Below are 27,324 nucleotides of genomic sequence, written 5' to 3'. Positions count from 1 at the left end.
CTCCCCTAGCCACCAGGAAAATCATCAGTCTTGCTATGTGCCAGTGTGATAAATCAGTGAAATCCACCATCCTGGATGGAAGTCAGCAGCCATGGCCAGGGAATCCAGCTGTACGCTCCAAGGCTGTTCCTGCTGAGCGCTTTGTGCCCACTGTGTACTTTGACACTGGCTTCATGTGTTCATAAGGACCGATTTCCAGAGAGGTGACGACGCATCCCAACTGCAATCATTTTCATTTGCTTGTGGGAAAACAGTGCTTTGCTTTTCCCCCATTTTCCAATGTACCGCAATATGTCCCCCAGAGGTACAGTGGAGTTCAAACACTCTTTATTGAAGCAATGAATTTAGCATGAGGCTGATAATGCTCACAGTCTTTTTAGCTTACAAATTCTACAGAAAACTGGTAGTCTTTCCTGCATCTGTATGTTTTTTTAGTGGTCTCCATTTGTTGCAGGTTAATTTGAGCCATCATTAAAAATGAGTACATCACTTTTTCGTTTTCGTAGACATTGATTGCACATCTAAGCAGATAACAAATCCAATAGTTTTGTACTCTGAGCTGGTTGTCTAGAGTGAGTAAACAGCCATTCAGGAATCAGCTTGATTTAATGACTTTTAAAAGAGGGGTATCAATTCCTTTAACAGTGACTTCTAAAAATAAGACTAAATTAGTGAAACAGTAAAATCTCAATTACCTGAAAGTCCAAATACCTTATCTAGTAAATACTGATTATTGTTTTCCATAAATTCAGTCCCACAGTTACATAAAATGTTCTCACCGGTAGTCACTCTTGTGAAGGTCTTTGGGTTTGCAGTCTCGAGACACACTTCTCTGTGCTAACAGGCCGACTGAAAGTAATTTTAAAGAAATCTTCAATTTAGGAACTAGCCTTTAATCAGAATGGCTACAAGGGAGGGCAGGCAGCAGCAGAGTGGAATAAAATAATCCTGACTTGCTGCCCAGATGGCAAAGGCTGTTCAAGTATTTGCGAGTTTCTGTTATTTCAGTTGCTGAATTCTTTCTCCTCTGCACATACTTCTTTGTCTTTGAAAACATTTCATTGAAAATGTAATATACATCATTAATATATTGCCATACGTATGTGAGTGTACATATACACAGCATATTGTGTAAACAAAACTGGAATGTGTCTTTATGAACTATGCATACCCACTTCCCTACGTAGTCCTTCTGTTGTGTATTCTCACATTCCAGTTGTTACTGTCATGACTCTCCAACAGGAAGAAAGCAGTTCTCTGTATTTATAATTGATGTAGCTCAAAGTGATGCCTCAGAAGCTGATTTTGTTGGTTACAGTGCAGGAGCAACTGAACCATGTGTGCTGTGGGTAGTGTGTGCTATCTAGCCACCAGAGATGCAAGGTGGTCAGGTGTGGGGTGGCTCACACGTTTATGTGTGTGTGCCTGGGGGGAAAACCGGAACATATCACTGTGTAATGCTTTGCATTATTCCAAAAAGGGAGAATGAAAAACCTATTACAGGTTGTTTTGTTGTTGTTGTTGTTGTTTTGTTGTTTTTTTTTTAACTACAGAGAAAGGTAGTAAGTAATGAAGTAATGAAAACAAGACATTTGTTTCTAGTGCCTGTTTATCTAAAATAACGGAGGTTAATTATTAAACCTTTTGCTTGGTCGCTTACTTGTGCTGCTGATGCTTTAATCCTGGGTCACAGAAAGTTTAAGAGTGCTTTGCACCGGAGACTTACTTCTTTTAGCCTCAATTTTTCCACACTGAAAAGATGTTTGGAGTTTTGCTGCTTGCTTTCTCTGTAGTTTCTGTCGCTTCTGCTGAGCTCTGCAAGCCAGGTAAGTTTTGGAGCTGCTGATTCCCACCCCTCCTGAGGGAAATCTAGCTTTGAGTGTATTCCTGCACAGCGGTCAGCTTCTTATGTTTTTAATCTAGCTGGTTGCCTCCAGTTTGAATACAGAAACTCTGAGCATTCACTTTTTCTGAGTGCAAATGAAGTGCAGATGTTGTTCTTACCTGTTCTAATGAGGTAGGGGTAAACCTGACTGAAAATCTGCAGGGCTGCTGCATGTTTCATGCTATTAGCTTCTAGTTCTCCTAACCGGTTAATCTGCTATGGCAACTTTAAAGCTGTGGTTAGTAAAATAATTAGAGAAGTAAATGATTTAAAATCCCATCTCGTCTGAATATCAATACATTTACCTTTTTTCTCTTTGTGTCAGATGCACAGAATGCTTTCAAAGTACGGCTTAGTATCAAAACAGCTTTGGGAGATAATGCAGTAAGTAAAGTATCTTCACATATTGTTCCTAACTAAATATCTGTCAAAATAGAACTAATGCACACTGTACACTTAATGAAGGCAGCACAAGGAATTTGTTCTGAAGTATTAATTGTAATAACTTCTCAAGTTGTGACATTTGACCAGCATGCTCCTTAAGATGACGTTCTTTATTAAAGTGTAAAGCTTGTCTTTTCTTGAAGATAATTTTCTGTCAAAGTCCTTTTTTTCTCCCCTGCTGCAAAAACAGTAGAGATGCTGCATTTTGTGCACGAGGGACACTGTAAATCTAAGTCTGTATTTTGGGAAAAGCACTCCTGCTTGAGAGAGCTAGTTGTAAAGTCAAGCATGCCTGAGATGATAAGCTGGAAAAGATTTTTAGGTCTTTATGAAATGGGATTTTATGTCAGGCTCTCAGACAAGCATGATCTGTAGAGATCATTCAAGCATATCTGATCAATTTCCTGCTAATGTAGGTTTCAGATATTGCCCTTTCTTCTCTGCCTGTGGTGCACAGGTTAGTCTCATGAGGACTGAATGCTTTGTCTTAATTAGAATCCTTTCACTTAATGTAGAACTTCTGGGCTGAATAATAAGGGGCTGTAATACACAGAAGTTTGGGAAATTAGGTGGCCAAATGGTCCTTCCAGTTCTAAAGTGCTATGAGATACAGAAGAACACGGTATTTCATTTGCAGTATTGAATTCTTGCCACAAATCTCCAGTGTGTTACAGTGCTTTGCATAAAATTAGATATGAAATATCTTGGACAGTAACCTGCACTGGAAGTCTAGTGTTTGATTGTTAGTAGTCCTGGAAAATAAGATGCCATAGAGTAGGTGTTAGAAGAGACTGGAAATATGAGAATCACCCTCTGTCCACAGAGGCCATTCAAAAACTACCTTGAAATATTAGATAATTCAAACTAACATTAGCAGGGTACTAATTCCACTGGGAACTTTATAAACCAGATAAATTTAAAAGAAATAATCAAGATACATACTAAAGTACTTGTCTATGGAAATTAATATTGAAGTCAATCCTCGTGGGTGAGAGATTTTAATTAAAAAACTGTGCGAGCCTGCATTGTTTAAAAATTTATTAAAATAGTGTAATCCTGTGGCTGAAATACATCAAAATCATTAATGAAGCTTCTTATAATAACTACTAATATTTTTTTTAAATCTTGGTTCAAAACCTTAGGAAATAATAAAAATGGTTGTTTGCAACAGTGCTATTTTTTAGTGCTTTTTTTAGTTCTCCAACTATAATAAAAGAAGGGAGATTTGTTTGATCATTTATAATTTTTCCATTTTTCATCACAAGAAGGGTATGATACAAATCATTAATCTTAAAGGTACTTTATATTACAAGGAAAAAAAAAAGCAATAACTGTGGAGCCTTTTATTGTTTTTTGGTAGATAGATAGTAGTTTATTTCAATTAACAAAATGTATGTAAGACCTGAGAATGAGACAATCTAAAACTTAAACAATGTTTTAGAACATTGAAAGAGTTATAACACTGAAAGAGTTATGATGCCATACAAAATTATCTGCAGATAATGAAGAATTTATTAACTTCTATTAACAGCTAATAGTTCCTTTTCAGAGCCATCACAGTCTTCTTTGCAAATGACTGAAACTGAAAACTGAAACTGAAATTCATTTCGGTTTAAGAATTTGGTAAACTTCGATCTTATTTTTATTTTTAGCAAATAATAGGGTAGGTAAATCTCTCATATATCACAATAGGAGAGAATCAGCTTGGAATATCTTGGTATGATGCTTCGCTGTTTAATTCTGTTTCATTCATTTACAAGTCAATTCAATCTAGATAACAGCAGAAGACCCTGATACCATGATCATTTCACTGTAGGACTGGCAGGATAATTCTGGTTCAGGAGCATAGAAAATAGGTTAGTATAGTTTACCAAGTGGTTTAATGCATAGCATGCTCTTTGTGTGATGCTAACATAGACAGACACCATTTTTTCATTTGTCCACAAGGTGGGCTGTACTTTTAGGTAGGAAGTGCCATTTTTTGTGTACTAATGTTGGAAATAACAGCTAAAATACAGTAAGCATCTAGCTGTTTTCGTGCTACTTGGTAGTATCGGATGTACATGGAAGAGACATTGCTTGCTATGCACTGGGAGTAAACTTAAACAAAGGGAAGATGATTTATGGAACTGTGTCTCCCTGAGGATGGCATTACATTTACTAGCAGCTTCTACAGTGGCTGCTAGTCACCAGTTGCATTAACAGCAGACAGTTAATTCAAAAGGGCCAAAGACAACCACAGGGAGCACGTGTGATGTGTGATGTTGTTTCTCGGATATACATGTAGTGCACTAAACATAAACATACCAAGTACATATACTTGAGAGTGTTGTATTGCATTTGTGTCCATGTAAGCATGCAGGAGAGCGTGCTTCATCGTTGTCCATCATCCATCTATTTAAATACAGATGCATTTAAAATTATGGTAAATAGTTTTATGGCTTATACCTATATTTCTTCCTCTAGTATATTGTCTCTTTTTCTTTTAACACTATTGCTGACATTACTGTCATGTTTTCATTAGTGACATGGGATCAAAATACAAGCTTTAAAATATTTTTATTCAAACTGTCCCTCTTTTGCTTTCTGTTTAAGCTCCCAGACTGGCACACATCACAATGTAATTACCTCTCTTCCTTCACAAGGCAGGAGTGGTGAGTCAGACCCACAAGTCCCAGAACTGCCTATGGATTTTAATGCTGGTTAAGTAGTCTATTGCTCAGATCTGTGGTACCTGTCTGGTCATATCTCTACCTATTTCACCTGTTTTCATCTGTTTAGGGATGATAAATATGATGGGCTTTTTGCCCTTTAAATGGCTGCCTCCTTCCCTATTCAGGTTCCCAGTCTGCAGAACGTCAAAGCAAAATGTGTGATGGTGTCTGGAAGTTGGATCCCTCCTTGTTTCTGCAGAGAAACTGCAGCAGTTCCATACATCCAAAATCAGAAATTAAAGAGCAGAATTAAGATTTGGCATTTTCAGTTGTGTTTGCTTACTCTACTCCTGTTTTTTGAGTGTGTTTTAAAGTATGAAAAAGTAGTCCCAGGTTGTTATCAGGGTTAAGTATCCACACTATTGGATTTCTGGTTTGGATGATTACAGTGCAGATTTTTTTTAATGCTGAAAGTTAAATATTAGATTTGTGTTCTTATTGACTGAAGAAAACTGCATTGAACCTCCACTAATATCATTCCAACAAACTATTAATCTTTACAATCTGCTGAAAAGGAGAAATTCAGTCAGTGAGTCATGGTCATGGCTATTGTTATAAAAATGTAATACGTGTAGTTTTTGCTGGTCATTAGAATTGCATATGGGAATGAAAGCACAGGGGAACCTAGTCAAGCTTTCTCAGAAACATGAAATGAGGGCAGCATGATTTTTCAGCAACACAACACAGAAGAGTTTTGGGAGCCTGTATTTTATTTGTTGCTGAAGGACAAAGGATGCTTTTTTCTTTCTTTTGTCTCAAATTTGATGTCGTAATTAGATGACTCTATCTTCGTGCTTATAATTAAGAACAGCATGCAGCAATGAGGCCATAATCTGTTTGTTGGTTGTTTTGGTTTTTTTCCTTGTGTCCTGACATCCATTTCCCAGAGGCTGCCTTCAACGTTATCTTTTTTGTTTACTGGCAGAACTAAATGGTCTTTGAGAGTAGATTTAAACCTTCTTCAATTCTGCTCATCTACAAAAGAAGCAAAGCAAAAAAAGGTGCAGTTATGTTGGGAGAATTCTGGTAAAAAGCCTGGTCTTTGATGTAAGAAGCTTTACATTTCCTGTTTGGCCAGCGTACAGAAACATTCAATTCATTCATTTTTTTGGAAAAGTTTTTTTCACTTTGTATTGCACTTTACATCAAACATTAGAAAAAGCTGCTTCTGCACGCTAAGTACTGGTAGGAATTTATTTTCATAGCACAGTCAGTGAATTTATTAATTTTCTTTATCTATATGATATTTCAAGTTCAGTGACTCTTTTCCCCCTCTGTCCTGCCAGCACTGGAGCTGAAACTGATGATTTCCCATCTTCTTTTACAGTATGCCTGGGATGCAAATGAAGAGTACCTCTTCAAGGCAATGATGGCTTTTGCAATGAGAAGATACTCCACCAAGAACACAACTCAGTAAGCATCTATTCTGACTTGCGTTACAGCTATTAATGATGCATGTAGCAGTACACCTCTGCTGTACTGAGGTGTAGAAATCGTTATTTACAGCTTCTAAAAGCCAAACGTGCCAGCGTATTTCTTCAACACTCAGTTGTATGTTAAATTTTGCACTCTCTATCTTAAGCAGCATTCAGTCTTTGGACCGATCTCCCCTCTACTGCTCTCAGTGGGGTTGTGCTAATTTACTCTATCAGAATCTGGCCGTAAGACACAATTACCTTCTGGTAACCACGCTGAGAGGAGGAGCAGGGGTCCATCAGCAAGGCTGAGCAATGCAGTACAGATCCTTGAATAAGCAGCTTTGGTGCACATTTACTTGGTGTTCAGCTTAGGCAGTGTGCTGAGGATAAGCTGACTCGGAGGGCTGAAAGTTGGATAGCTGCGCTGGTGCTGAGTTCTGCTAAGGTATATCCATCTCTAATATTACAGTGGCTGAGTTACCTATCATCAGAATGTTTCATATGTTGCAGTTCAGACATAGATCAGCCATTAATTGGTTTGGGATTAAACCTACCCTAAGGCATTGAATATTCTTCTCAGGCTTCTGATCACTGCAATTTACGAAATTAGATGCCAGATCAGCAGACCATTTAGCACGCTGTTTCTTCAGTATGTTCTTCCCTTTCTTAAACAAGAAACCTCATGAGTGTATTCCTAGAGGCTTATTATTTTTTCATTGTTTTTCAATCTAAAAGGAAAGATTTATGACTCTGGTACGTTAATGAGGATAAGGTTTTCAATTTACTCCCTGAAAAAACTGCTTCAGGCCATCAATGCATCAGATAAAGCATATTGCATATTTGCCAAGACATTAGTTATCTTCATTCATATAATGATTATTGTGGTTGCTGCATTTTCTCTTAAATAGAAGGTGCTCTCCCTGCTCCATGTCACAGAAGTGTTTGGTTCCTTGCTGTTTTATTTGTATTCCTTGGAAGGTGTCTCATTTGAGCAAGGAGCCATTACGCCAAGATTAACACAAATAGGCAAGTATATTTCCACTGCACACCTGCAAAAATGAGATCAAGATACCAGCTAATTAAAGGTTATTATGCAGGGTTGTTTTTTGTGGGTTTTTTTCCAGGTTTTCAGGAGAGTTTTTCTTCTCTCTCTGATCCATAAAAGCTTGTTTCTGTATATTCATTTTAATCCCTGGTCCTCCTTCTAAAATTATTGTTCTGTTCCCCCTTCAAAGCCATGATGCTTTTACCTGGCAAAATCCTATGTCACATGCCACTGAACTTTACCCTCTTCAACTACTGCAGCTGTCTGCAGACTCAACTAATTTTAGAACGTTTGGTGTAGGAATGGGAAAAGTCAAACCAGTATGACAGGAATTAAAGTTTTAATGGATGTTTTATTTATGTGTTCTGGGAAGTCACAACATTTGTTCTCCTTTAACTCCTCCCAAGACAAATTTTCCTATGGACAACTACGATAATGGCAGTCTTACTCTGATTTGGAGGTAGGCTTGCATGCATCAACACTTTCCTGCTACTAAGTTTTTCAAAGGAGAACTCAGTACAATATTTGCAAAAAGGTATGGGCATCTTCTGCCGCTTCTAACACAGTACAGGATTTCTTTATGAGGTATAATTTAATTTCCATTATAATATATATATATTATATATATATATATAATAATATAATTTCCAGGTAAAACTGATAGCTTTTCTAGGACTTTCAGATACCTTTAGGGTCATATGTAGACAGTCAGTGTATTGCTATGCAGCTCTGGTGTCTTCTAAAACTTATTAGGCAGCAGTCTGAAGATTTTCCTACCCATAGGTCTCTCCCAGATCTTGTGAGACCTCAGAGTTTCCCTTCTGTGACTGAGAGCTTGTTGACCTCCCAGTATACCCCAAATAACATGCTTGTTTCCATTATTGGAAATAGCATTCCTCTTTCCTAGCACTATGGCTGGCAAGAGGCATCTGGGTACAGAGAAAGGAGCGTTGTCCATCTCCAACCCCTTTGCAGTGGGAATGGCAGTGGGGGGGCACTCATCATCCAGGAGGGAATAGCAGCGTGCAGAGCATACTGGAGAAGCACTCTCACATAACTGGTATGAACAGTGGCAGGAGCTGGCAGAATGGTGAAGAGAGAAGCAGGAGTGGGAACTTAGAGAAGATGCAAGTACCCTTCATAGTTACAAGGCAGGTAAACCCCAGACTCTACTCAACCTTGATCCCAAAGAGTCTTGCTTTGCTTTAGACCAAGTGAAATCTTATATCTTTGGTCACTAAGAAGTTTTTCTGTTACATTGTTGGTTAGGTAGAGTTTTTAATCTAGTGAAGTGTGTTTATGCTACAGGCACTTGTATAGGTAAATACCAACAGATTTTCTTCATGAGATGTAAAAGTATCATACACACTGTATCTCAGTTTCTCTGAAGTTAATTTCTAAACTAAACTTTAATAAATCATGGAACTGTGTTTAATGTTTGAAAGGTTTGATGAATTGTCAAGGTTGTGTGAAACAGGAAAAAGACACAATCCATTGAGTTACTCAGTAATTATTAATGCAGATAAAATAAAAGTTTATTTTGCAGTTGAGAAATACAAATCCTTTATTTCTTGCTCTCTGTATGACCTTTTGATTCACTCTCACCACATACATTCAAGAACTACCTGAGCCAACCTTTGATCTGTCATTGTTAAAAGATGATCGTCTAGAGCCTGTTGTTAACTCTTCTTTCTCTAATCTGTGACTCATTTGAAATAATATGCATCTCTTTTGGGTCTGAGACTCGTTAATCTTTAAAGTAGAAAGAATGTGATCACTCGCATTTAAATGAAAGGATTTGCTTTTGTGTATCTGCTCCCAGTTTGTATGTAAGAAAGCTGCAGTTTTCATTATGGAGTGACCAGAAGTTCATCAGAATTATCTGTCCTCTTAAGATAGGTATTTTTGGTACTTTAAAAATATTCTGACTACTCAGACCAACAAAATAAACTTCTAGAGATAAAGCTGTTGTGTCAACGTGACTTCATGGCTGCTGGTCCTAACAAGGAAGAAAACAAAGGCACATTTGAGAGAACCGATGTGCAGCACTAGGTGGGAAGAGGCTTGGCATTTTCTGGAGAGCCAGAGGTATACACCAGGGCCTCAGGGCCAGCGCTTTTCCATCAGCTAATGGCTGCCATATGTACCCAGTGCTCTTTGAGTCTTTGGCAGCTCTACTTATCCCTAAGTAATCTTCTAAATGTCCATAAGGATCAATTATGCTGTTTCAAGCCGAGGATTCTTCAGGGTTTCCTGCCCTCTCCTCACTGGTACTCATTTGCATATAGGAAAGGAGATTGATTTTGGGCTGGGAATACTAGGACCAGGATCCTGTCATTTTGATACTACAAATATCCTAAAGCAACTGTGGTGAAAGTCAGCTAAGGAAGTAAACAGATGTCCATATGAATGCTTACAAACACACTTAATTTGCAAAGTGCATGATAAAGTCAAGTTTTTCAAACCTAAACACTGAAAAGGCACAGTTTTCTAACGCTTCAACAAGCTTTGAGTCAAATCTATGTTCAAATAACATGGGAAAAAAAAGCATACCTGCTGAAAAGGAGTGGTCCCATTGGTGCTTGTTGAACTAGTCCATTTTGGTGTTTATGCAATCCTCTTTGAACTTCTTGTGAATGGTGTTATTCTTTTTGGAGCCTGGAAGGATTTACAGCATTCAGATTCTGCTGTTGAAAAGTGGCAGTGAAGCTGGGTTTTAAATGCTGATCAGGCAAGATTTTAGGCACAACAGGGAGCAGAAAGGAGGCAAAGTTTCCATATCTTAGTGTGAGCCTTGCTGCCCAATTCTGCTCCTTCTAGAGACAGACACACTGTCCCAGTGATGACTGCCTGCTCTATGTCATACTGAAAGCCTGGGTGCTGTAGGGATGACCTCATTCTTAAGAGTCCCTTCGAGTCTCTGAGGCTGTATAGAATTACAGCATGTTCTGCCACTCCTTATGCATGAAATGCATCCTTCTATTGAGAGAATGAGCTCTGTTCACTCCTCACTTTTTGAGAACACTTAGAGAGGAATACGCACAGCTATTTTCTATTTGGATCAGTTTTTGAGTGCACCACAGGAATTCCAGCTTTAAGAGCTGCGGCAGTGTGAAGATTTAGGTCCTACTGTTACAAATTCTCCTGATGGAAAACTTCCTCCACAGATACAATTTTAGATATTCTGTGAAGTCAGCAAGAGTTTGTCAGCCACCAGCTAAAAGTAGATTCTTTTTTTTTTCCCTCTCCTGTAAATTTTGTGCTTTGCTTTTATTTTGAGAGGAATAAATCTACTTTTATCTTCTGGCTGTTGCCAAAAAACTGATGTGAACATCTTTTAAAATCCCAGAGGATGGCTTTCCTCTTTTATCCAGGAAAATTATCTGTATTTGCAAAATTGATGTTCCAGAGAGGTAAAAGTGGGTATTTCAGCTCTGCAAAATCATTTCTTTCCATTTTATTGCATGTCTCTGTGGAATGTATACCTTTCCTGTAAATGAAAGTTTTTCCTTCCCAAACACACTGGTACCTGAACCACCGCCCAAAAAAGCTTGAAGCAATAGGTATAATATTTCAACAAAATATCAAGAGTGAACTACTGTGAACAAGCCAATTCCTGTCCTGCCAACAGCTATTGTTGTTCTGAGTGAAGAGTATGCATTTATGGGTATCATTTTCTGTCTTACATTCTTTCCTACTTTGTGCTTTCTGCTCTTCAGGCCATCACTGAAGTCCTATTAGCAGTCATTTAACTAAGTTTGTAATTAGCCAGCAGATGGCACTACACAACAGAGCTCTGCGGCAGGTCACTGCTACCAGTAGGGAATTTGTCACCCTGGGAAGGTTCAGAAACTGGAGCAGAAATGTTAAAACTTGCATTTTGGTGATGGACAAATCAAACCTCGAAACCGCAGATGGTAATGGGCATTACCAACATCCCTGTAGTTAATTGGAAGATACAAGACAGGGCAACTTTATTGTGCTTGTGGCCAGGAAGATGGTGGGCAAAGGTGAACAAAGTTTGGGCTGCCCTGTGGAAACAAAAATGGTCTTCATCCTGAGTCATGGGCTGTTAGAATATCTGCTCACTGCTTGGATATAGCCAGTAAATCTGAATCCTGAGCCAAAGTCTTTGGGTTATTTGTTAATAATATGGAATTATTTCTTTTTTTTTTTTTTTTTTTTTTTTTTTCCATTCTTATTGCTCTAGCTCTCTGTCTTTCAATTGACAACACTTTGGATATCTTTCTATGATGCAAATTATATTCCTTGCCATGCTGTAGTAAACAGTGTCTTTATAGCAGCTGCTGTGTATCACATGTGTTTGGCTGGTTTGTTTGTTGTGTGAGTAAAATTTGAATAGAAAGAAGAACATAAGGGCACCATCTATCCTTAGTCACTATTTACTTACATTACACCTACACTAGTATTCAATTATTTGGTCTAAATACTTACGATGATGTCATTCTGTGAGATATTTCTAATTATATTTCCATCTTTCCCTACTATTAGTGGTAGATTACAAGTTTATAAGATTACAAAGAAACACACCTTAAAGATATTCTGCTCTCTTTTTATATAGTATGCCAAGAGAAGCTTCATGCCGGTGGCCTTTTGCTGTCAACTTCACATAAAACCAAGTAATCTTCTTTTGAAACATTTGAGATAAATATGTCGTAGCACAAACCAGAGGGCACAGGCCAGTGCCAGTATGATGTTTATATTTAGCCTGTTGACTCCACTCTGTGCCTGACAGTGCAGAAGGATGTCAAAGAGAATAATGTCAGTTTCTTTGTTCTTCCCTCCCGGCTGGTTTCCTCTCCTCTATGAAAGTGTTCCCTATAGCAGGACTGCACTCACTTGAAAATTGTATGGGACGTCAACAATGTCTAGCTCCTTAGTTGCAAAAAAAAATAATCTTATTTTACTAATGCATTTGCCCAGTGGACAAATATGGCCTTTTCACAGCCCAGATGATTAAGATACTTTTTTTTTTTTTTTTTTTTTTTTTTTTTTTTTCAATTACACTACATGTATGTACAAGACCAGGCAAGTTTGTAGTATATCCAGAAATCATTTGAAGACCCACATTTGGTCTCAATAAGCTTAAATTTTTTCAGTTGTACTGAGAAATGAGAAATGCTGCAGATGATGTTTCTTTCTTGAGCATGAATGGTTACCTTTTTTCCCTCTTTAGAAAGCTACTGAATATTTCAATAATTTCTGTTTCAACCATCTGCAGAATTTCCAACGTGCTGCTTTGCAATGTGACGGATCGGGTGTCATTTTGGTTTGTGGTCACAGATTCCTCCAAAAACACGACAACTGTTCCGGGAAGTGATGTAGAGGCAGCCATCAGGTACAGTTGCTAATCCAGCAGTTTCTCCTTCCTTGCTGACTGAGGATGATTTTTCTTTGGCCATAAATGAGCTCTCTGCCTCTGTAGGGACAATCTAATCCAAGTAGTTAAAACACCAAGGGGTTAGTACTCTTTTAGGCATGCATGGCTAGCATGATTTGTAACAGCTCCGTGGAATGCAATGTATGTGAGCTTTGGCATTCTAACTATAGAAAGAGTCTCTGTTAACACTGGAGCTTTAGGTGAAAACTAGCCATTTCCTGGAGCTGGGGCTGTAATTTTTTTGTCATGTGCATAGCAGAAACACTGCTGTCATCCAGTTGCTACACTTCCCAGTGAGAGAGCCTTCTTCTCTAGATGACAGAATTCCAGGGTTAGATCAATGTTATTTCATGTTCACCGCATGCCATGTGAACTTCTATACCAAGGTTAGTGACCACAGGCTCACTTTAGTGCTTGTCAAATGCAAGTTTTCAGATTTAATGTAGAAATAAATGTTTCCATGAGAAGGGCACGTGAACTATTCATGAAAAGAACTGGCTGGGTCCCAGCTTGGCTTAAATAGTCTTATACTCACATTGCTGTCATACTTTTTGCAGCACTTTCTGGAATGCCAGTCGCTATAGTAGCTGAGCATTACTTGTGCAAAATACCATGTGATACAAATCAGTTCACTTTCTACTCAATATTGCATGCTCTAGCCAATAAAAGCAAGAGTGCAGAGAGGGAAAAAGAAGTAATCTGACTCCAGTGGTCTGTCAGAGCTACAAAAGAGGTTTATGGGGATGACTCCCACAAGCAGCATAACTCACGTATCTTTCTTGAGCACCAAGTAGAAAACAGACCTCTTTGTTTTAAGACATTCTGTACTTTGTCTCAAAAATTCATGTTACCTCCATAGAGGTGTAATGCCTAATTCCTGATGAATGACTATGCGTTCTATTGGAAAGATTAACTTTTAAGCTTATGAGTAGATTAAAAACTGTTTCCTACAGAGACACCAAACAATAGCTTCATAGCATTAGTGGAGGAAGCAGATTATTTATTCACTGAAGCTCTCTAACAGTGTTGGAATGCAGGTTTTTATTTTTTTTTTTGCATTTGTGTTATTCTTTGAATCATTCAGAAGCTGATTTATTTAAGCCTTTTATGTGCCCTGTTTGCTGGAGAAATTGGATGCTATTATAGCATGTTTGTTTTTTTTAACTGTTGTCTTTCATCCCATAAAGAAGAATATGCTATTAAAAAAAAAAAAATCCTGTCTAACTTAGAAAGAAGAAATAAAATACTCTATAAAGCTACGTTTTTATTCTAGTGCTCCTGATTGCAGGCTTCCATACCAAACCATTATTCTAATTCTTTATACTACGTGGGTATCATGTAAGAATGCTACTCACAGACCAGGATTTTGTTTTATGAGTTTCTTTCAGAAACAAAGAACAAAGAAAACAACCTTTTCAGAGCTCTGTACGAGTCCCAAGATCTTGCATAAATATACACGAGACATTTATGAATATACAAACACATCTGCACCTGTAGTTACCTGAATGTGTTTCAGCGCATAATTCTGTAACTACAGCCATTAGATGAGGGTTAATAATGCTTACTTTAGCTGCTCACAATGAATCATTTATATTTATAAGGATGAAAATCTCTTTTAATCACAGGTAGCTTACTTTATAATGAGTCTTATAATATGCCAGAGCTTTCAGCCCTCTCCAGGATTGCTAGCTTTCCACTAAGGGTAAGAACTTCCTGCTTAAAAGATAGTCAACATTATGATTTCCAAGAAAGGAATTTGCAAGGATTTTACTTTTGTTTCCCCTATATCTTACAGGGAATATTTCTTAAGAAATACTTGCTCTGTAGTAAATCAATTGAATTGTATACAAGAAAGAGGGTGAATTTTATAACTGCAACCAAAATCTATTAAGACCAATATATGTAATTTATTTTATCAAAACTTTGAAGCATTTTGCAAAAGCTAATGAAATATTTTGCTAAAGCCTTTCCAGGGTGCTTAGATTCAGACCTAGAAGTTGCTGCAAATGCTCCAAAGTAGCGAATGCGAGTGAAGATACTGAAGATACCCATTCAAGGGTAGAAGTTGTGCTACTCATTTGATAAAGTGTATTTCTCGAATTTACAGTTTCTCATAATGGAAAAAAATGTGCGAAATCCATTTAGATACATCCTATAAAGAAGGACATTTTGGCAATGGGGATGGATTCTTCTGGACTAAAGCATAATTAGTGCCTCACGGATCTAAGAAAATCTCCAGCAGCAAGAGCAGATATATGTGCTCCTAACAGTTAGTATGGTTCTGTTTGAGAAATTAAGTGGCAGTGATAAAATCCTCTGAGCATTGCATGGTGGATCTACCAGTGCCATGCAATTGTGGAATGCTGTATGAACAAGATGTCACAGCCACCATTACAGGTTATTGTCTTCAGCATGTAATCCAAACCGGAAACCACTGGTTTACTTCAGATCTCATCAGTGTTTTCCAGTTTTTCAGATAAATACACATGCCAGTCTGATGTTCAACACCCTGTAAACATGTGTTCTCCAGCACCTCATCTATTAGACACTCGTCTATGGATTACTGACAAGATCTATGCTAAAGGTGAAGGTCTGTGCAATCTACCAACATCATGTTAGATTAAATTCAACCCTGCCAGACTTGCAGCACATACATGAAATTATTTTTTTTCCTATCTTTTTTTATTTATAAAATATCTTTTTAAAAGAGCTGTGATGCTTTTTTTTTGTGTGTGTGTGTTTCTATGAAGGATGAACCGGGACAGAATCAACAGCGCCTTCCTACTGAGTGACAAAACATTGCAGTTCCTGAAGATATCTACAACCTTATCACCTCCTGTTGAGCCCTCCACACCTGTCTGGCTTATTGTATTTGGTGTTGTTCTTTCTCTCATTGTGGCTGGAATTGTTTTCCTCATTGTTTCAGGGATTCGGAAACACAAGAAGTAAGCAGCTTAGCTTTTCTTCTGGTTTAACTGCAAGTTAAGTCAGGGTGGGTGGTTTTGCTTTTCAAATCTACTTCAGATTTATCCCTGATGTATCCTTGCTCCATCCATAGTTAAAGAGACCTTGTGCTCTTTGCTGAGGGTAAGGTTTAAGTTTTATTAGCTGTGAACTAGATGCCTAAGTAATGCTAAAGTTACTGAGAAAACAAGGAGGATAAAAGCATGATCCTAGCAGCTATCTAAGTAGAGACAACAGCTTTTCAAAGGCTTTTGCTGTTGTGTTTCTCAGTGTTTACCTGCTGTAGGTGAATCTCCTCTCACAGACTAGCCAAATTGCTACCAAGGGAGAGCATGCTGTCAGTGACTGCTCCCTTTCCAAGGCTGTAGTGTCAAAACCTGGCATGGCTAAAATGATGCTGCTATAGTTTGAGAAGCCTAAGTAGAAGATACAATAATGACTAAGGTATGGCTGAAGAAGGCCTACCCAGTGAAATGGAGCATCATTTCAGCTAACACTCGCATCCTGATTGTCACACTGATGAGCCTAAGGAACCTTCATCGTGTGTTACCAAATGTCACTGTTAGCCTAGGTGTTTGTTGTTTGGCCATAGGGTATGAAAGAGATACTCATTTGTTTCTGCTCAGTGTCTGCCTTGTGACAACACTGGCAGAACAGGGAAGGCCATTCATTCCTTTTGTGAATGCGAGTCCAACCTGTTGTGAGCAGGTTGGAGCAGGCCAGAGGTTAATAGGTGATATTTTTATTCTTTTATCTCTGTTGACTTGGATCTGGAAATAAGAAATGGAAATTTATCACTTAAGGTCCTGCTTTGATCCTGCTTTGGGAGTGAGTAGTAGTTGAGCTACTTCTCTACAGAGTGAGTAGGAATCTACCATAGTCATAGTACAATAGTCTTCAGCTACCATGAAGATTAGATTAAATGCAACATTGTGGCTTCAGAAACTGAAGAGAAATTGGAAAAAAGAAGGTGCTTTTTGTTTTTCTTTTTTAAAGAACTAGATAGTACTATAATTATTGAATGTATTGTGAACTGTATCCCCAGATATATCAGGGCAATGGAATTACAAGTGAAAAACGCTGAAGTTTTTCCTTTCTGCCTGGTTATCATCCCAAAAAAGATCTCAGAAGAACAGCACTTACTGTGAGGGATAACTAGCGCTCAGAGAAAGATATATAGTCTGAGTCCTTTCAGTTATACTTGCATGTGGAAGAGCTCCATTTGTGAACCCCCTTTGCTGTTGCAGAGAGATTGGACAGGTACTTGAGTCCCATTACAGTCTTTGATGTGATATGGGCTGAGTTATTTCATCCCCTGAATCTAGGCAATCTTGTCTATGAGACTGGAGAATAATGTTTCTTCCTGGAGCCCATACCTGCCCTCTGCATGCCTGTGTAGTGTCACAATTGTGTGACTCTGTGCAGCATCTAGCTCAAAGGGGGTCTTTGAACATTTCACATGAATGTAATATAAATAAATTATGTTAAATATCCACGATTGTTTTTCTAGCTAAAATAATCCTTTATGCTTTTTACCAGGCTAAAAGACAGTATTTTCCCTTTCTGTTTTCAAACTAGCTCAACTGAGTTTTGAACAGTTTGTTACATTCCTTTTGCTCCCCTCTCTGTTTCCCTACTCTGTCTTTATGCATAGTCTTTGCTCAGAGTAGAGTCATCCACAGTTGATTTCTAACACTCCTTTCAAATCAATGGCATCTGCAGGCAGAGCTGAGAGAGAGAAAGGATAAAACAAGTACATATTTGTTCCTTCTGCTCACAGAAAGACTGGGAAGGTAAAAGAGATAGTCTGGACTATTTGGCTTTTTGAAAGAAGAGAGAATTTCAAAACTGCTTATCTCTTCTTCAGGTACCAAAGCATGTGGTAAGATGTGAAAAGTCTTCAGCACATTGGTAATGAGTTTTCCTCATTGCCAGCTATGTTGTCTAATAAGCTGTATTGGAAATATGATCTGGAGGACGGTGTTGATTTGTCATCAATCTGGCATTTTGTCTTTACTAGTCTTTAAAATACCAGTTAAATACCTCAGTTGAAATAAGCACCAAAGGATGTGCTGCAGACTGCTCCTACTCAGGTAGCAAGAAAGCACGTGATAGACTTCTAATAGAGTATCAGTAATGAGTTAGAATTGTGTGTCATTTCTTGAACTGGAAGATTTTCTTAATTAGGTTTTCACTGTGCATCACTGCCAACATGTGAAAATCCAGGCCCCAGCTGCTTGCAGCCTGAAGTCATTCGCAGAGCTCCATGTGATTATAGCTATTGACTTTACAGTGAGATCAGATACACTGTCTCCCAATCTCATGTTTGTTCTTCTTTAACAACAGTGATATGACACCTCCTTCTCTACTAATATATTTGGCACATAGGCAGGGCAGGACTGTTTTTTGGGTCAGTCCCAAAGTAGTCAGGCAGTTGAATGGAGCAATCTTTGCAGGGCCCTTCCAACTGATCCCTTCCCTTCCCTTCCCTTCCCTTCCCTTCCCTTCCCTTCCCTTCCCTTCCCTTCCCTTCCCTTCCCTTCCCTTCCCTTCCCTTCCCTTCCCTTCCCTTCCCTTCCCTTCCCTTCCCTTCCCTTCCCTTCCCTTCCCTTCCCTTCCCTTCCCTTCCCTTCCCTTCCCTTCCCTTCCCTTCCCTTCCCTTCCCTTCCCTTCCCTTCCTTTAGTGGCTATGCTGGGTTAAAGTGAGGCATACCCTTTTCCCCTACTTCCCATTTTCAGCCGGGCTTCCCTCTATTAATCTCCAAGCATCTGTTTTGCAGTTGAAGGCCCTCCTAAACTGGATTTGATATATATGCCTTGAATAACCCATAATGTTTTCACTTCCCTTGACTTGTTGAGTCTCCCTTTGAACTCAGCAATTCTTAGCTTCTCTGAATTACTACAGCAACAAGTTCCACACATGTTCTACTCCTCTCTTTTCTTTTGAATCTGCACCTTAGTACTGTCTCTGTGTTTTTCTGCCCACACTTTTTTCTGTTAAAGAACCCTCCTTTCATCACTGCAGGAGCAGAAGGGGCAGCCAAAGATTGCCACTACTCCCACAATTTATTTTTAGCAGGCTTGTAATGCCAAGAATTTCCCAAAGGCCAATAAAATTTTATTATTCTTAATATCACTGTTATTAACAATTATACTGAGTCAGGTTGTTATGATTGTCCTGAGTCAGATTGTTACAGTATATGTTGCGGGATAGGAAGAAGCAGTAGAGCTGACCTTTGAGTTTCTTATCCTCTGAAACCGCTGATGCTGCAGGTTGTAAAGTACAGAACATTTTTCCACTATGAACTAGTAGATCTCAAGGTTAGAATAAATCTGGAATTAAAGGAACACTGTGACATGTTGACTGATATTTCTGTATAATGCCTTCTTGTGGTTTTCATTTTAGGTAATTTTATTTATTATTTTAATATGGTTGTTGTGAGAACTGTGACACATAAACATGAAAGCTATGCAATCGTTTATTCTAGAAAACAGAAGTATAATAAGATACTGAGTTGGAAGGTGGCTATTAATGAAGTTAGAACTAGAAGTGCAGATTTACAGTGCTGAAGTTCCTGACTTCTGGAGATGATCATCAGGGAGTCTGAGTGTGCCCGGGTCTCCATCATTGGAGGCTTTAGTCAAAAGCTGATCTGTTTCTAAAAAGTATATCTTAATTTATCCAAATAGGTTGGTTGAAATCTCTGACATACATAACAGGCTAGATTTGTAGGGCAGTCCTTTCTGACTTCAAGCAAAAACATTAAGAGGTTTTTTCCATTTTTCTCCTATACCAACTTTACCCTTCTGTCATTTTACAGAACAAGGAGCCAAAAGATGTGTATAACATGTTTACAACATTTTCACTCCAGGTTTTCTGATTCCCAATCCTGATCTCAAACCACTTAAACCCGAGTTTCCTGCCCCTGGAACGAAAAGCCTCCCACCTTTTCTGGTGTGTTTACAACAGCAAAGAGGCTTTGAGTGTGGCTGCCTGCTTTTGCACTTGTAGGTGGTCGTGAGCTAATGCAGCTAAAGTCAATATAAGAGCAAATAATGCTGGGAAGCCTCTGCGACAGATTATTCCTTTCAGTACATAACCTACAGTGAGCTTCTGTCTAAGTGTGCAGTTTTCTGTCTGTGAAATCTTGGTGGAGTGCTGCAGGTCAATAGAATAAAACAATTTTCTCTTCCTTGTTTTTAGAAAGAATAAAGAGTCAACAGAGAGAGAAAATTTAGAAGAGAAAGGCGAAGTGACAATAACAATTGAAAATGGGATTCCTTGCGAAACACTGGATTTAAAAGCAGGCCACGTTAATGGAGTCTTTGCAGCAGATGATGAACGGTTCACGTCCTTATGAAATGCTGCCATTGCTATCTGGTGCTCTTTTGAAAGACTCCTGTGCCTACCTTATCTCGTCTCTACTCCTGAATGTCAAACATGAAGACAAGAAAAATGTCCTTTCACTTAATTTCCCTTGAGAGAACCTTTTGCTGATAACACATACACTGGAGCTTCCATTACAATGCTTTTGTTTGTGAGCAAAGCAAATGAGAAGACCTCACATTATAGCCATTTAAGATTTCAGAAAGATGTGTGACAGAACAGAGCTGAAACCTGCCTTGTGTCAGGCATTTAATTTTAAATGATTATTTAAATGTCTATTGTTGTTTTTTCCTTGATATAAACATGAAACTGCATTATTCTTGACTGTCACAGGGGAGATCATCTATCACTGTCAATTCTGTCTGGGCTTTCTTTTAAGCCATATACAAAAGTTTTCTCTGTAAGCTGACTTCTGTTTGCTGATACACTGTATGCTTTTGGATGGAACAGTGATCAGTGCATGAAGCTTTCAGTTTATTTGGGGGGATAAAAGCTCTCACAGCCTCTGTAAAAGCAGGTTAAAAAATGGCTGGGCCATCTACAGTGTTGAGGACTAGCAAAAATGTGTTTTTCACATTAAAAAGTCATAAATTACATGACCTGGAAACCAAAAGTGGCAATATTTTGAATTTTTTTTTAAATTAAAAGGAAAGGGAGACTTTCCACAGGTGCCTCCTATTGCCAATGGCCCAGCTCTCATTGACTTTCTAAGAGCATACTGCAATTGTTTGAAAAATTCTCCTTACATTTCTCAATAATAAAACTAAAGCAGATTTCCAAGCCATATAGTGAGCCCAGGGTCAACTGAAATCTTCACGTGGCAGCTGGATAGCTGGTTCAGCCCTTGAAACACCAGCTGCTGTTTTTCATACATCATGCCTGGCTGAGGTAAGTGGGCAGAGAGCATTCAGACCTAGGATTCCTAGGTATGTGGCTGGAGGCTGAGAGTATCAAACAATACCAGGCGCTAAATTTTATTGCTGGATTACTCTGTCATCAGCCATATATACAGACTAAGCTGTCTGTGCCCTATTCCTCTTCCTATTTAAACCAGTGATGTATTTCTTTCTGTTTTGAGAAGAATTGGGCCTGAGTAAAGGAGAGTTTCATGTGTGGGTAATTGCAGATGGAGGATATAAATACATTGAAGTAAAGTAGGGGACCTGTTGGTCACCAAATGGCTGCCCACACCACTGGAGGCAGGTTCTGACCATTAGCTATCACATTTTTAGTGTCATGTTTGGAGACAATGTTAGAAAACTCATTTGCTAATTTCACCCATAGGAACAGGTTAAATCAGGATAAAAGCTCTTTGTAAAGGACCTTCCAGTGTCCTGAAAATTAAGGAAGCTTCTCATGCCCTCAGGTATGAATTCTTTAGCATTTTGGCTGTATCAGGCATCTTTGGCTATCCATTTGGCTTGGCTCTGGCTCTTGGGAATGGGGTAAGCAGAATGGGGAGGGGAATGGTGAAACAGCAGGGTGAAACAGGGAGACTGGGCAAGCGGAGTGCAGAGCTGGGTGAGGGTGGGGGAGGAGGGCAAAATATGAAATAAAACTGTGGTCCCACCAACCATTTGCCTCACTTGGTCTCCTTCTGTGTCCTACTGATGGGCCTCTCTGGACAAGGAATGTGACTTCTCCATGTTTTGGAGGGTGCACTGCTCGCTTCTCAGTTACTGATGATAGCATCTCATTGCTTCAAATAGCATTCAAAAACAAAGATACATATTTCTCACAGGCACATCAAAGGTTAAGCTTGCTGTTGTTTAAGATCATTTGGGGGAAAGATACAGAGTACAGTCTTATTATTGCTTCCTCAGTCCTTGCTCCCAGGTCTTTCACTCAGTCAGAGTTTTATGTTGGTAATTCCGATCGCATCATTTCCAAACCTTTGCACTCTTCACATTCTTTATATGACAAATAGCTACACTGCAGTATGACCACAGTAGATTGCTGTAGCAGCAGCACCTCTGCGATAGCCTGTGAAAGATTTCAGTACGAAGAGCTTAGTGGTGCAAGAGCAACCCCAACCTACTGTATAAAAACTACCATTGTTCTGTATTCTGTTGTATGAGACCAGAATAAAATTCATATAGTATGACAAAGGACTGAGCATACCTGAGCATACTGCCACGGCCTGAGTGAAGGTCTGATTCAGCCTGTGGCAGTAGCCAGCAATTGGAAAATAGATTGAAAGCCTCTGAGCAAAACACTGTGTGGTGTGGGCTTAGCACTAGTGGCACGTATTTAATCACTGGCTTCCTCCCGGCTCACCTCTCAGCAGTGTAATTACTTTACAGCAGTTTGGTGTAATTTTCTGCTAATGATGATATGGGACTCACCCACAGCATACATCTTGCTTGTCTCTGCACTGACAGAAAATGGCTTGAGAGAAGTAAATGATACATGAGCAGACAGGTATCACACTTAGCAGCGCTTAGAAGGCAGTGTTGGTGTTATCTCTTTAATTGAAATAGCTGCTGCAAATGAGGTTAATCAAGGGCATGCTGCTACAGAGGAAATAAATCTCTTTTCCAGTCTCTCTGTGTAGCAGAAACCTATTAGAAAACAAAGAGTGCTTTGATTTGGTAAAGCCTGTTCTCCAGCACCTGCAAATGTTATGAAAACAATTTATATCTGCTGAGGACCTGGCCAGATGTTTTATGTAACTTTCACCATTTGTAATTTCTGCTTTTTTTAAACCACCTGCCATCAAAAGACGTGATAATAACAAGAAAGTAAGAAACAAGAGACAGAATATACAGTAAAATACTTCCTATTACAATGAGTCAGTTGTATTTGTGCTGAGCCAATGAATTTCAGCAAAAGAACATGGTGTGCTCAAGACAGAACTGTTTTATTTTCAGGAGCTGCCTTTGAGAAAAGAGAGAGGAAAGAAGAAAATTCAATTAAACAGAACAGCAAAAACAGAGAAGTTCTGTTTGAAGACCTGCAACATTTATCACCAGCTCCACATTCCCCATGAGTCAACATTTCAGGAAGGATGCTGCAGTTCTGTTCTGCTTACTCGTGAGAGGGTATTGATGTCTGCGTTAGTATAAGCACAAATCATGCACAAGTAAATAGTTTACATTGCTGCTCTGTATCTATGCACTTGGAGCACTGGAGAACATTGGAAACTTTAAAACACTACCCTTAAACTGAACAGATTTTGACACAACTACTTTCTGTACAGAACCTTGAGCATTGCACTGACCACAGGCTGGTTATATAAATTAACTTATAACTTTATAATTTCAGGAAGATGACAAACTGGGCAGATGCTAAAGACCATATTGGACCCATTCTGCCACTTGCTTTAAGGAAATCTAACTGTTCTACAGACTGATGTCACTGTGTGTTGGACAAAACTGTGCTGTCACATCACCTTTCTCTTCTCCTCCAGAAAAAAATCCTTGAGAGGGGGGGGTCTGCCTGCAGCACTCTCCTTTAAATGCACTGCCTCTTGAAGTCTGGTAATCAGACCTGAACTGAATATTCCCCCTGCAGCTCCGCCAGGGCTGAAGATCCTGGAGATGCTACCCCATGTCCCTCTTGCAGCCATATGCTCCTACTTGTTCGTCTGGGTAGAACAGTGGTTGGTCATACTGACCTCCATGAACAGGGCTGCGCCCTCACAGAAGGCTTTGTTCTGTATTTTAAGGGAAGATACATCAGAAGGCACTTCACTGTTTCTGCTACCATTCACAAACAAGAAAGGTGAAATAGGCACAAGGAGCCTTAGGGTAAAACTCAGATCTTGTTCTTTCATCACCTTAGAATAAAAATCGTTCTCCAATGAATGCAAATAGCTGTATTAGCATTAGAACTTCTGGTTTGATAACTCATGTGTTGTTTTTGACCAAGCAAGGAACATTACCACGTCTTGAAGAGTTTTTCAAGTGTAACCTCCTACATGTAGGAAAATAAAATACCTACTTTAAAGCTTGGGAAAGAACTGCAAAAAAGTCTGAAAATAACTCTCAGTAAAAAGGTGGTGCTTATGTTTCTAGATACTCATAAAAATACATCTCAGGCATTTGGTCAGTTCATAACCTGCAACGTACAAAATTAGCTGTTTTAAATGTGCTGGGTTTTTATAGAAAATGCATTGTTCAACTGTCCTCAACCCATCAGCAATGAGCAATCTGTGCTTGGTTTTGTATGAGTGGTTCCTTTTGGCCTCTCGTGGTTTTTGTTTCCCTTTAATGTAGCGTGTAAGAAGAGATGTGTGCAGTAGAGTGACGCTGCAGCTTCCTAGGCTACTGGGCAGTTGCTAAGGAAAAGTTTGCACTGTTGGATACGCCTAGTTTGAAGGGCTAAAGTCAGTAGTTTTCACATCGCTTAAAGCTGAAGTACCTTGACAGTGGTCAGTGACACACATTTGCTGGCACAAATCTGTCAGTGTATTCAGTTTTTTGAATACACTAAGCACTGCAGATGCACTTATCCTAATGCATTTGCATTTACAGCTGGATATTCTGTAGCTGGATTGATGTCAGCCATTCTGCCCAAAATGGTGTGGAGGAATTACAGCTTTACAGTACAGCTTCAACCTTGCTCTCAGCAAATTCAGCAGCTTCAGTGGGAACTGGATTTTGCTCAGGATCATTGAAAAAAAGAGTCTAGTTTTGTTAGTCACATCTCTTTCTTCCTGCTGTTTCCCTTTTCCTTAGAGATGACAACTTGAAGTTGTCAGAGCATCTTATTTGATTCAGCAATAGCTAAACAGAAAACATTTAATTTTTGAGAAATGGCTCGAGCTTCGCTTTTTTCTGGCATTACTCTTCTATCAGCTTCTGCTGCTCTCCTATCTTTGAGATCTTAATTGCAACAAATTACCATATGCAGCCTTTATCAGTTGTGGACCAGCAGGAATTTTAGACTTTGGACTTATGTTCTTCCATGATCTGAACAATGCATCAGAGGCTGATATGTGGATACATGGCTGTTGGAAAATGAAATAAGACCACTTGCTGCCTCCTTAGTGATCATGAAATGTGAAATGCTGATTGCCTAGAGGAAAAGCTGCATATCACAAGATTAATACCCTTAATACCCTTATCTGCTAGGGCAAAGTGGCTCTTTATAATTGGGCAAAGTGTAAGGATTCAGTATGAATACTAGGAAAAAATTTCTTCTCAGAAAGAGTGGTGATGCAGTGGCACAGGCTGCTCAGGGAGGTGGTGGTGTCACCATCCCTGGAGGTTTTCAAAGAACGTGTCGATGTGGCACTGAGGGACTGTAGTCAGTGGGCATGGTGGGGTTGGGTTGACAGGATAGATGATCGTGGAGGTCTGTTCCGGCCTTAAAGATTCTATGATTCTATGATTACAAGGTATTGTACCCCTGCATGGTTTCCTCTTCCATCACCTTAACATATGGTCTCAAGTCTGACAGTGGCCTTCCCCAGTACAAATGAGGACACTTCATAATATTAGCCTGCCTGCTTGTATGCTCTTCCGCGCCTTCCTGAAAACCACTCAGCTTCATTGCTTTATCCTAAACCTTGCAAAAACACTTCAGTTCCCTGATGCTTCACAGACTTATCAGCAACTTTCCTTAGTTCTCAGTGTTGTTTTCAGGTGCAAGATTTGTTCCTGCCTGTGAGCTGCTTGACCCTTGGGCGATGCTCAGCAAGCTTTGAGCAGCTGTCAGCCCTTGGATAATAAAGGAGCAATGCAGAGGTGACAACTTCTTTTTAGGTCTGAGATCCAGTCATTGGAATGTGGCCATGCAGCATCCTGCCTCTAGCTCAGCCGCAGGGGCTACATCTGAGAAATGTCAGACACCACACATGCCAAAGAGTTACTCATGTGGGAAATAGGCTGCTCTGGGGATTAGAAGGACTGTTTGCCCAGCCCCTGTTTGGAGTGCAAGGATGAGGGAGAGGCTCTGGGATTGCTCCCGGCGATGCCCAGGAGCCATTGAGGCAGCGCAGCCCTCTCTCAGAACTGCATCAGGGCAATGCGCAACCCCTGGGCCTTCGCTGCCTCTGCAGAGCCACTTTACAGGAAGCCGTCAGAGCAAGGATCTGCCAGGTATTTAACTGATGTGAACCTCTCTTTGGCAAACAGCAGAGAAGCAGGGTGGCTACAGCCCTGCACAGGCAATAGAATAGCTTTTGGTCTTCCTGAGGATACTCCAGGCCAGGGACTCTGCAGCTGTGTCCCTTCTGAGCCCCTCTCTACAAATCAGTTCCCGAGCAATACTCTTATGCACTGAGCAGAAAGGCAGAATGATGAAGTATAGCAGAGCTTAAGTGGTACTCCTGTCTGGGAAAACTGTCCTGATAATGGTATTTTAAGCTATTTGAAGGGTGTGGTGCCCAATGCACAATGCACTGCTTTCTTACTGAAGCACATCCTAAATGCAATTCTCTCTTATCACAGCTCTCATTTCATAGCACAGCTCAGTCAGCACTGTAATAGTGAGGCAGAAGCAGTTCTGTCAGAGCCAAGATACATCAAACATTGGTGAGCAGCTCTGTAAGCAGACTGGGAGCAGCTGGGGGCCACAGCTTGCACTGCAGAGCCCAGGGTGGAGGGGAGGACTGGCAAACTGGAGAGTGAGCACATACTGTTATTTTAGGGCAACCTCAGCCTCTGTGCCGCAATGGTGGCAAACTATCTCAGTCTCAGTACAAGCCAACCAGACCAGCCACAATTGTGTATAACAACAGCTCTGGTTGAGACCAGAGCTTAACTCTGTTCGTTTTCTTCTAATGGCTGCTGCATCACAGCCCCTACTGAACTTCATTTTCTCAGTTTCCTGTTTCTTTTTGAGCTGTGGCACAAATGGTCCTACATCCAAATATAGCACCTCAAAAATTGGAATTTTTGAGCATATAGGCTGTTTTTAGCATGCCAAAATGTACTGGGCTCAGTGATTGTGCAGTTACCTTACGAGAGTAAAAGAGAAAAGAAAAAAGTTAAAGCAAACAGTCGTCACAGTCCCTGTTCTCTATTAAAAAGAAGAAATCACATCAAGATAATAGACATCATTCTTTGCTCTAATAGACAACGGGACACATGGGTAAGGGAGAAACTGCAGCCAAAAGTGG

The 27,324-nt window shown here is 39.6% G+C and overlaps 1 protein-coding gene across 1 annotated transcript; it reads left to right on the top strand.

The window, feature by feature from the left end:
* Positions 1-1,759: 1,759 nt before the first annotated feature.
* Positions 1,760-20,232, top strand: CLTRN (collectrin, amino acid transport regulator; the record flags this gene model as incomplete). Its single annotated transcript, XM_079549262.1, has 6 exons — positions 1,760-1,826; positions 2,211-2,269; positions 6,371-6,456; positions 12,749-12,865; positions 15,658-15,852; positions 20,076-20,232. The coding sequence occupies 6 exons, from the start codon at positions 1,760-1,762 to the stop codon at positions 20,230-20,232; spliced, it is 681 nt and encodes a 226-aa protein (XP_079405388.1).
* Between the last annotated feature and the right edge of the window lie 7,092 nt (positions 20,233-27,324).

This window comes from Tetrao urogallus, assembly GCF_951394365.1.
Source record: "Tetrao urogallus genome assembly, chromosome: 1".
NCBI classification, from domain to species: Eukaryota; Metazoa; Chordata; class Aves; order Galliformes; family Phasianidae; genus Tetrao; species Tetrao urogallus.
This window is presented reverse-complemented; position numbering and strand designations above follow the sequence as displayed.